The 10,748-nt window shown below is 42.8% G+C and overlaps 2 protein-coding genes across 2 annotated transcripts in view; both read right to left on the bottom strand.

The window, feature by feature from the left end:
* The window catches only part of fxn (frataxin), a 9,336-nt gene extending 1,437 nt beyond the window's left edge, over window positions 1–7,899 (bottom strand). Inside the window, exons 1-5 of the mRNA XM_005733627.1 lie at window positions 7,702–7,899; window positions 7,540–7,620; window positions 6,154–6,245; window positions 5,939–6,059; window positions 4,127–4,224 (exon numbers count right to left, since the gene is read on the bottom strand). Of these exons, the coding sequence (XP_005733684.1) occupies window positions 4,127–4,224; window positions 5,939–6,059; window positions 6,154–6,245; window positions 7,540–7,620; window positions 7,702–7,794 (485 nt within the window). The 5' untranslated portion in view covers window positions 7,795–7,899. The remainder of the gene's footprint in view (window positions 1–4,126; window positions 4,225–5,938; window positions 6,060–6,153; window positions 6,246–7,539; window positions 7,621–7,701) is intronic.
* A 2,152-nt stretch (window positions 7,900–10,051) lies between these two features.
* Window positions 10,052–10,748, bottom strand: part of hmgcra (3-hydroxy-3-methylglutaryl-CoA reductase a) — a 9,953-nt gene continuing 9,256 nt past the window's right edge. The window contains exon 20 of the mRNA XM_005733625.1: window positions 10,052–10,342. Within this exon, the coding sequence (XP_005733682.1) occupies window positions 10,291–10,342 (52 nt within the window). The 3' untranslated portion in view covers window positions 10,052–10,290. The remainder of the gene's footprint in view (window positions 10,343–10,748) is intronic.

Genomic DNA, 10,748 nt, shown 5'->3' with positions numbered 1-10,748 from the left:
GAGATGAGACCACAGTGGAAGGAGCAGGGAGGACATGGAGGAAGCTGTTTTAGTGTGGGAATGAAATTTGGGTTTATGAAACTGGGAAGAAAAACGACTGCCTTACGTGGAGAATTGAAAAGTGTCTGGAGCACCGCAAAGAGGAGAGGTACACAAAAATTACACAAACAGAAAAAAGCATTAATCCTACTAACTAACACACACACACACACACACACACACACACACACACACACACACACACACACACACACACACACAATGAAGCTCATGAAGATCAAACAGCATTTTAAGCGTTTCTGTTACCATCGTCTTGTCCGGTTCACTTAGCAGCTTAAGAAGTGATGCACAGACTAGTGAACTAGTATTATATATTGGGCAAAAATGACTGAACCATAGCAGGGGTGAACAGAGTGCTGCAGGGGGTCAGATGAGTGGAGACTAATAGATTATTGAGGTTCTTGTTCCTGATGTGTGGGGGAGGTCTTATCATGATGCACATCTGGGTACATGGAAAAAACTCATCATCTAATAGGATATTGCTGTTGTGTGAGGTGTGACTGCTGGATGAACATTTACTTGGCTGATGCATTTTCTTTTGGTACCACTTTGAACCTGCCAGTTTTGATCTATTCTAAGAGAGTACGCTTAGACAACTTCTAAAACTAGGCCTTCATATTGTTTTTGATTTTAACAGTGCACTGAGATTTTTTGTTCGGCAATTTTCTCTTTTTCAAGCAGGTCTGCAAGATCTGGATCGAAAGCTCTACAGGACATGTTGATCAATCGCAAGTGAGCTTCTCCAAAATGAAAATGGGCTCAGGAGGAAGCCACTTATTTGGGACAATCAGAAAGTCCCTGCCAAAAAGGACTCAGCGAGGTGATCCAGTCTAAATTATTTTTTCTTTTTTGAAATGGCGTCATTGCTGGCAGTAGAAACTTATTGCGTCACGAGAGGTTCTACTGTCAGCAAATAACAAATGGGGGCTGACTGGACTGACAAAAGCTTGACTGAGTTGACACCAGTATGCAAGCTTGCACCTCCACCTCGACCTGACAAAAGGGTGGATGTTTGTATGTTTCTTTTTACAGGAGCAGAAAGGGGACAGCAGCAGGTTGCATGAGCTGACTTAACCTCTTAAATGCCACTTTCTGTGTCTGTGAATTTACCAGCAGTGTCTTATTCATGACCTTGTATTGTTTACAGTGCAGAGGTCACTGTGAGAAAGTGTGCATACAGATGTGCTGCGCTAACATCCACATCACTTTTTCCACAGCAGAGGGTTGATCGTGTGATTTACAGCAGGACACACCGCTGGCTAATGTCTTTTTTTCTTATGACGGGGTTACAGGCCTGGAGTGAAGCTACTCCAGGGGAGAGGCCCTGGAAGTTTTAAGAGACAATGCACAACTTCATTGTGCATGTGAGAGCTTAGATTGTGGGGATCAAAGGGTGGGAGTGTACAGGAATTTCTTTTACTTCTGTATTAATCACATTATTTTGTTGTATGATGCCTTGGTGCCACTGGATTTAACATGTTCACACTCATGGTGGGGGTGTAGTAAGGAAGTTGGGGGAAGCAGACGACTCCACAGGAAGAGTCTTTTGTGTCTTCGAGGACTCCGGTAGGCAGCAAGGGAGTGTGAAGCTTATGGTGTGAAACAGCTGTGCACTGCCTTTTGTTCCTGGAGAAGGTTTTTAACTGAGAGCCATGCTGGGCTCAGACTCTGCTGACCCTGCGGTCATGCAGGCTCCACCAAGCCTGGTTGTCTGTTCTTTGTGTGTTTGATTAAAGAATGTTAGCTGCAGCTCTCCGCTCGTCTGCAGGCTTTATTTAATGGAAAACTTCCACAACAAAGGTGCTGCGCAGTATCTTAGCTGTTCCTAGGACTGCGCTCTTCTGGAAGGAGATCTTAGATGTTGTTCCTGGGATCTGCTGGAGCCACTCGCCCAGTATGGGGATCATGGCACCAACTGTTCTGATTACCACTGGGACCACCGTTACCTTCAGCCTCCACATCTTCTCCAGCTCTTCTCTGAGCCCTTGGTACTTCTCCAGCTTCTGTTCCTTCTTCCTGATGTTGCTGTCATTCGGTATCGCTACATCGATCACTACGGCCGTCTTCTTCTGCTTGTCTACAGATACTATGTCACCACCATTTTGTCCGTCTGGATCAACTTGAAAAACCATTTTAATGTCTTAATACAATGTGAGCAAAAATGGAAAATAGCTGAATCCATGTTCTCGGTTTTGATGTATGCAGAGACAGAACAATAGAATATCAAGTCATTGTTCTTTGACAATGACAATAAATAAATAAATACTTGACTTGAAGTCGGGATGTATTTTGTTCTGATGTTGAAAAGAAGATTGCATCTCTAACAGTTACACTAACAATGCTTATCTTCTGACTTTTAAGGTCTCAACAATGTATTACAGTGATCACTTAAATGCATTTAGTATTGAGGATGGATTGGATGCCTTCACACTCCTCTGTGTAGATGATCTGGTGTACTATAGACTTTACAATAGGCAATTTTCAAATGACACTGTTGACTAAATGTACATTGTCCCATATTTTGTATAAGTTACACCAGTAAACAAACTGGATGATTTACTGTTTGAATACATCTTTGTAAATTAATCTCATACATTTTTAATGGGTGTTTGTCATTGATGGCTGTGGTGGGTACAGTGGTTGTAAATACGTTTAATTGCAGTAGTAGAGATGTCAGAGATGAATGCGAGTTCATTGTTATCTGGCAGTGATGACGCTAGTGTTAGAAGATCAGTGCTGTTCAGTGTTAAATTAAACACCAGGTTTAGTGTAAAGTACTACCAACACTATTCAGTGCTAATCTTTTAACACTTAAAACTAGGGCTGTGCGATATGACCGAACTCTCATATCCCGATATAAGACATCTATCGTCCCGACAACGATATTTATCACAAAAAGTTACATTTTCTGTCAATTCTGTGAATCTCGGGCAGCTGAACTTGCGTGAAGTGTTTCCAGCTGGGCGTCGTGTAGCTGGAGTCGAGTGCTACGTAAGTTGTAACTGTAAACACTCTGCATACTATTTCACGTGATTCAGTTTATTTTGAAAATCTCAACAGGCTCTTCAGCTTTATTGTGAAAGGTCCATGAGGAAAATAAACAAGCGGACAGCGTCGTTGTTGCTAACGACAACGCGTAAAAACAGTCCTTTGTCCGTCTGTAGTGTGGTTTTTTAAATATAAGAGAAAGGGAGAACTTTAAGAAACTCTACGGTGACCATCAAAATGATGACAAAAAGTTTATTTTGCGACACCAAGAAACAAACGACAGACGTTTTTCTATTGTCATCCGATATATATCGTTATATGTTGACACTGCTCAGTGTTAGTGTCATGAACACTAGGTCAGTGTTAAACATATAACACGTTGAAAAGTGCTCATTTAAACTCAAGTGTGGACACATACAGACACGTTTCTAGTGTTAACTTTAACACTCAGTGTCAATTCCACAGTGGGGATTTTGCTGTGTAGAGGAAGAGAGGTCGGCACTATTGGCTGATGTGCAAGAGAGCTACAACTAACAGGTGGTGACGGAGAAAATGGACAGGACTTTTGCTTATAGGTGGCGTGATTGTGCAAGAGGCAGGGGCGGGGTTATTTAAGGTCAAAGGTAATTCTGTTCAGCTGCTGCTGATGAGAAGGGCCAAACGGTTTCTACTGTGCTTAATGTAGTTACCTGTTGTGTTTGTGTGAATGGAAATGTCAGGAAAACCAGACATTGCAAAGGAAATAAATGACACATGAATGTGGTGAACTGTGAGTGCTCGTACTAACAAACAATTAGCAACCAGAGCGTCAAAATACAGGATTTAATCGCCACAATAATGAAATATTTGCATGTCTGCATTAATCAATCACGCGATTTATTACTTAAATCAAAGCTGACCAGATTGGTTATGTTGGTAACACATAAGTCACTTATTGGCATCTTAATAATCATTTAGAATTATAAAAAACAAAACAGCTGAGTGGAAAATGTTGACAGAACTGTGTAAACTGAACAGAGACATTGTTGGGTTCCAGTTACTCATATTACCATGAAGTGCTACAAAGCTCGAGTCTCACCTGGTAGGAGAAGAAAGCCAGATTTGTTTGTTTGGCGCCTGTTTGTTGATCACATAGGTGCCGTGGTCTCCACCCAGCTTCACTGTCAGAACACCACTCTGTCAAACAAGGAACAGAAGAAAACGGTTCTGCTTTCATCCGTTACCAAAGCAATTTTGACCAAACATCTACATGGAATATAACTAATCTTAATTTTATTTAACATGTATGTAAAGTTTATCCCAAAAAACCCTTTCTGTTTGATTTTGGTGACTATGACTGAAAAGCTTAAAATGACTGTAGCAATTTACCCGATGTGCTATCAACGCCTGGGTTTAGACAGAGATACAACGATGTATCGTCTGCATACGGTAATAAGAAATTCTGTGTTTTCTGAGAAATGAAGCCTGATGGGAGCATGTAAAGGGAGAATAAAACAGGAACTCCACAAGCGAGTGTAGCAGGGTAACACATGTTACCCAGCATCTCAGAGTATGTTCTGCTCTCTAAGAGGCAAACCATCTTACAGCTGGGCCTCGAATGCCGACGCACGTCTTCAAATGGTTTAATAGGATTGTGTGATCAACTGTGTCAAACGCTGCACTCGGGTCTAGAAGAATTAAAGCAGCCGAAAGCATCGAGCACCTTCAGTAGAGCAGACTGTGTTGCTCTGAAGCCAGACTGAATGTATCCAGAATAGTATCTGAAAATGACAGAACTGACGGGTCCAAACCAGCAGCTTGTTTAGAAGAGGAACAGTTCCATTTCAGACGCTGCTGCTAACAAAGGATGTTCGAAACGTGATGACGACTGTCTTCTCTGAGAAATGGTGTAGGTAACACTTTCACAGGGCAAGTGTCACGTGCATTACTATATCAGTAAGATGGGATAATGAGACTGGTTTGAAGTAGGTGAGAAGGGAGGAACACGTAGGTGGTTCAGAAGGCTCTGGGGACGGGAGCAGAAGACGTTCTCTGATAGGATTCATTTTTCCAGTGAAGAACCTTTGAAAATCCTCACAGGTGTGTGCGGCGGTCTCAGACGTGGCTGTAATGGTGGGATGCAGGACAGAGCTGATTGTGTTGGACAGGACTTTAGGATTCCCAGACTTCTTTGTAATAAAATTCACTTACTCGTTCTGCCTGATAGTTATTCAGACAATCTCTAAACACAACGCTGAGCTTTCTTCCATTTTCATTCTGCTTGACAGCACGAGGGACTTTATTTACCCAAGGCTGAGTTTCTAATTGATGCAGTCTGTGCATTGTTGGTACAAGCTGAACTAAAGCATGCAAGCAGCTCATCACAGTTACTGCGACAAGGAGAAGTTTCATTCAAAGGTGGTTAAAGGAGATTTCAGACGTCATAGGCTGCAGAAAAGAGGCGGCGTGGGTTTGTTTAGGAGATGAGTGAGGGTTGGGGATATCAAACATTATGATTAGATGGACACATCAATCACCTCAACACTGATCACTGAAAGCCCAGATGACAAGATGGGGGTTCTTAACCTTTTTTACCTCGGGGCCCAACCTTTCCACTACAAAGTGGCCCCGGGGCCTCATTCAGATATTAACACTATACTGAATAAACTGGTGTTGCTTTTGGCTTGATTTATATTTAATAACTCAATCAAATCTACTTCATTTTAACAGCTAAAACCTTGTCAAATAAATATGGTACAATACAACAGTGTTTGTGGCAGCCTCAGTGTAATTGTATGTTCATCATTTCGTTTCTGTAAATAAGCATTTAGATCATTCTGCCATCATTTATTACAGCTACCATTAAAGTTCACTTCACAGTTAGCAACCTTTACAACATCCATAGACTTACAGAGAACAGAACATCATAGTCGGCCCCAGTAAAAGCTTCGTCTGTGAGGTCTTCAAAGTAATCAGCCAGAGCGTCCAATGTCTCATCGGCCAGCTTCTCATATGCTGCCGCAGACAGTTCACTTTTGGAGAATGACACAAAGTTATAAATGAGTTCAAGTAGTCAAAGCTTAAGCAATGCTTAAGGAGAAAAACAAAAACCAAAGTATTGGTTACCTTACATGCACGAGGGTGACTTTTTTCTGACTCTGTGAATTCAGGTAGATGGTTTTGCTCCACCTGCAGCCATTAATTCTGCTCCCGAACCACTGAAATAGAAAAACACCAACAAACTTGTTTAATTACTCTTCTCCTTTATGCTCAGCTGGTTTCTGACATTTATGCACCTTATAGAGTATTTATGGCCAACTTTGAAAGTTACAGTTTGTATATTTTCCCATTTGAAGACAGATGATGAAATCACTCGATGTGAACCATTTGTGACACGCACTTTATCCTTAATAAAGTGTTGAATTTGGAGGTGCAAGGCACTCCCTGATTTTGGACTGAGACATAAGCTAATTCTAACCGTAAACTTTGTTTACTTCTTCAAAGGTTCTGTGGGCCCTTCTATGAACTCTGAGCATCAGGTCTTTCCATAGGTTTTCCAGTTGGATTCGGGTCAGGTGATTGGCTGAGCCTGTGGCAGAGTTCAACTTTGGTGTCATCTTTCCAGAATATATTCTCCCAGTATTTCACAGGCTTGTTCCAAACAGATGCAACACACTCATGCAATAAAGAGGATGTTTATTGTGTTACACCATTACTCATTTAAGCTGAATTTTCCATTAATATGGTTTATAGCAGGGATGTCCAAACTCCGGCCCGCGGTCCATTTTTAATTGGCCCGCAAGTAATTTCATAAATAGAATAGAATAAGGCCGCACTTCAACTTTTGCCTGAGTGTATTGCACTTCTTAGTTTTAACACCAGGGGGAGCTGCTGTTGATCAAGTCAGTTGCTCCACCAAAAACGACAATCACAGAAGAAATGTACCCCAAGTTACTAAACAGGTCAGAACCAAAGAAGCGAAAAGTAGAAAAGTGAGTGCAGACATTTTCAGACACGGTGGGAGAGTGAATGTTTCTTCAAAGAACTCAAGGGGACGCGTGTCTGTTTGATCTGCACTGAGCCTGTGGCAGTTATGAAAGAGGATAATGTATGACGTCATTATGAAACCAAACATCAGGCCTGTGCATCTGGTGCTGAGCCAGAGCAGACATTAAAGCTCTGCTGCAGGGTCAGCAACAGTATTTATTTCGTGCTCAACAGGTCCAGGAAAAGGCTCCGATAGCCGCTACACCATCAAACAGTCAATATCTGTAATAATATTCGACTATAGAAGTAACAATATTTCAACAACTCCTCAGTCAGGACGGAGTTTAAACAGGCCTAAATTTGATACAGTTCATATTGATTTGTCACATAGTGTGTGTGAGTGTGTGTGTGTGTGTGTGTGTGTGTGTGTCGTCTCTGTAAGAACCAGACCAAACATACAGCTACAACCCGTCATTAAGTATGTTCAGTTTAAACTAATCACCAGCGAGTAAAAGCTGAACTTACGCTGTGCGACGGCCGGCAGGAGGGATGCAGCGTGCGGTTAATGAACGGACGAAGCCCCGGGAGGTGAGATAATCTCCAGAACTACAGTGGACATAAAGGTCACTGTGAGTGTGGCTCGTATCTACCATTAGCATCATGTTCAGCCATGGACGCAGCTCGTACCTGGTTCCACAGATGCTTCTTCCTCTGCTGCGTCAGCAGGTTGAGCTGACACACGTGTGAGTAAATCCGCGGTGTCTTACACAGCAGACGCATGGTGACGGTCCCGATAAACAGTCCCGGTGTGTTGACAGCCAACGCTGCTTCTTCCTCGTCTGCGGCTTTCTTTCTTTTTCGTCATTTGTTGGCGGTTGGCAGACAGCAAAATGGTGTATTACCGCCCCCTGCCGGTGTGGAGAATGAGTTCGTCTTAAACTAAATATGGCCTGATAATACTCGAGTCCATCTCCACTTCCATATCACCGAGCTTCTGGATCAGCTGTCTTCTTTCAGCATCATATTTCTGACAGTAAAACGTGTTTTCCTCCCATTACTTTTGACATCTTTCTTCCATTTTCTGCTGTGTTCTGCTCTTAATCTCTGTCCTGCTAACACTGATACCCATGGTACCCATAAGGTGGTGACTCTGAGCTCCATGTCGTTGACTCTGTACAGTGTTTGCTGAATCTCTATCAGAATGTCTGACCTGCTGTCTGAGTCACTGTCTTGTAAACTAGCCAATGATGAGTGTGAACATATCACTGATCTTACTGGTCTTGCGTCTTCAGTCCACTGGACAGCTGACAGAACTGAAACGATTTCTGTGCACTAATAAACTGTCACCGATCCTTTTCCTTACTTTGACATGAAACTCAGGAACAATAAATATATCCCGCTTTGCTCGCCTGTCTTCTTTGATGCATCTGTGTGGATTTTGACATAACTGTAACACCGCTCTATATATGCCTGCACTGTACGTGCGTTTAAAATAAAAGCCCTGTTCCTACAGCATCAGAGAGCACTCAGGACCTTCTTACTGTGAGGCAACAGTGCTGATCACCACACCACCGCGTTGCCATAATTGTATCATATTCATAAAAACTATGGCTGTCATAACCTTTAGTTACTTTCCCATCATAAATCAGGGTTCGACATAAGGTGCATCACATCCCTCCTCCCTGCATCAGTCCTGCAGGGTCCTGCAGTCCTGTGGGCCCCGGCTGTCGGGACCCTGCAGGATCTCGTCACACTTTAGTGTCTGATGTCCATGATTTAAGAATCCTCTTTTGCACACTCTCAGTCTTAACTTTTATCACAGCTCAGTCAGATTGGATGTGGAGCGTCTGTGAACAGCAGTTTTCGAGTCTTGCCACAGATGTTCGGTGTGATTTAGACCCAGTACGTGGATATTCTTTGATATAAACCATTACATTGTCTGCTGGAAGGTCAATCTCCACCCCAAGCTCAAGTCCTTTGCAGCCTCCAACAGGTTTTCTGCCACGTGTTTAGCTCCATCCAACTTGATTATCTAATTAGGTGACTTCTAAAGGCAACTGATATCACTGGGTTTTGTTTAGGGGTATCAGAGCACAGGGGGCTGAATACACAACACAATTTTCAGATTTTATCTGCTTAAATTACTTAAGGGATCCAGAAAATGGAGCTCTCAGAAATGAGGAAAAGAAACAGACCAATGAGGAGGCTCGTGGATGCAGTGATGAAGGGCATGCAGTGGGTGAGGAAGAGGGTGATGACCCTCTGTGGGCGACCCTACAGAGAGCAGCTGAAAGAAGAAGAGACAACAGGCCAACTGACTGACCTCCACCACCAGCACCATGAGCGATGTGTGATGGAGTTTGTCATGGTCCTGAGTCTTTGGGGCTGGGGAGGTGTTGCTGTTCTGGTTCTCTGTACGGGTTTGGTCCTGACTTCATGTGAGTCCACTGATTCCCAGCCTGGGTCTCTCTGCTGTTTCCCTGTTTTATTTTGATAGTCTCCTCTCTAATTCTAATCTGTGATTTTGCTTCCTTTGATCTGGATTAGTGTCAGCTGTGGGCTGTTCCCTTTGTTGTCTGTTGTGAGCTCCCTCGTGGTGCGTGACCTTCTGTCAGCCTGTAACTCAGCTTCGTTCCAGTTTTGTTGCTTTGCCATTTCCAGCACATAAAGCTGTGGTTAAGCTTCTGTGTGATGATTTCTTCTGTGGGATCCACACATGTCTGCAGCAGCAATGCTAATGTTGCTGTCACGTGTGCGATTATGGTCAAAGGCAGTCAGCTACTGTTGCATTACCACATGTGCTTTTACTTTTGTGCAGTATTGTAGTGTTTGTGTCAGGATGTGGACACGTTTTTATAAAACCAGCCAAATGTAATCAGTAGTTCTCGAAGTGCAGACTGAATGTTTAACAGCTGAAACGTGTCCTTGTTAGACAAGGAAATGAAATAATTATGAAGCATAAAGTGTGATAAACAGCATGTCTCACACATCAGTGACCGTATGATGGTATTTGTATTCACAGCTCACAGACTGGACGTAGGAGGGGAGGCATTTTAATTTGACTCCAGTGGGCTGTAAAGCTTACATCATTCTGCTGAAAGAAAGAAGTCATGAACTGATTGTTCATGTAAACATACGGATTCATCCTTTAATGTCAGAATAGAAACTGCTGAGCAGAAAGTCTCTTTGATTTGAATCGTCTTTAAGGTCAGTGATGAGTCACTCGCCCCTTTCCGATTGGCCACGTGAGTTTTCCCAGCAGACCCAGCTGTTCTTTCACGATGCTTCCCTGGTGCACGTTCCTGCCTCCTGCAGGTTTACCTTCGACCTGTGAACAGAAGAGTCAGAACAGGTGCCATCATGGCGTCGTTGCACCAAAACAAAGACAGAATAGATTCATTAGATCTCTGTGGTTGGTAGAATTAAATAATGATTATTGACATTCACATTTTAAGTATAACACAATCATTGAAATGAATTATTCATTATTACAATTCATTATAGGGAATTCTTCTGATTTGGAAAACACTGTGACAGCCCTGCAAATATCAGGAGCAGCTCAATAACACAAATCAGGCTGCTTGCTTCAGTGAAGTGCAGCGCTTCTGTTTGACTGGCTGTAGATAAAGAATCATCAGGTGAGAGTTTGTACAAACACAAATACAAATTAGTCTAAGAAGGTGGTTCCCAGACTGTTTCTGCAAGGCCCCCCTTTGTTCTACGAGAACCCCCCC

The sequence above is a fragment of the Pundamilia nyererei genome, unplaced genomic scaffold (assembly GCF_000239375.1).
Source record: "Pundamilia nyererei isolate P.nyererei 1_Seehausen unplaced genomic scaffold, PunNye1.0 scaffold00053, whole genome shotgun sequence".
NCBI lineage: Eukaryota > Metazoa > Chordata > Actinopteri > Cichliformes > Cichlidae > Pundamilia > Pundamilia nyererei.
Note: the sequence above shows the minus strand (reverse complement) of the source record. Positions and strands in the feature narration are given on the sequence as shown.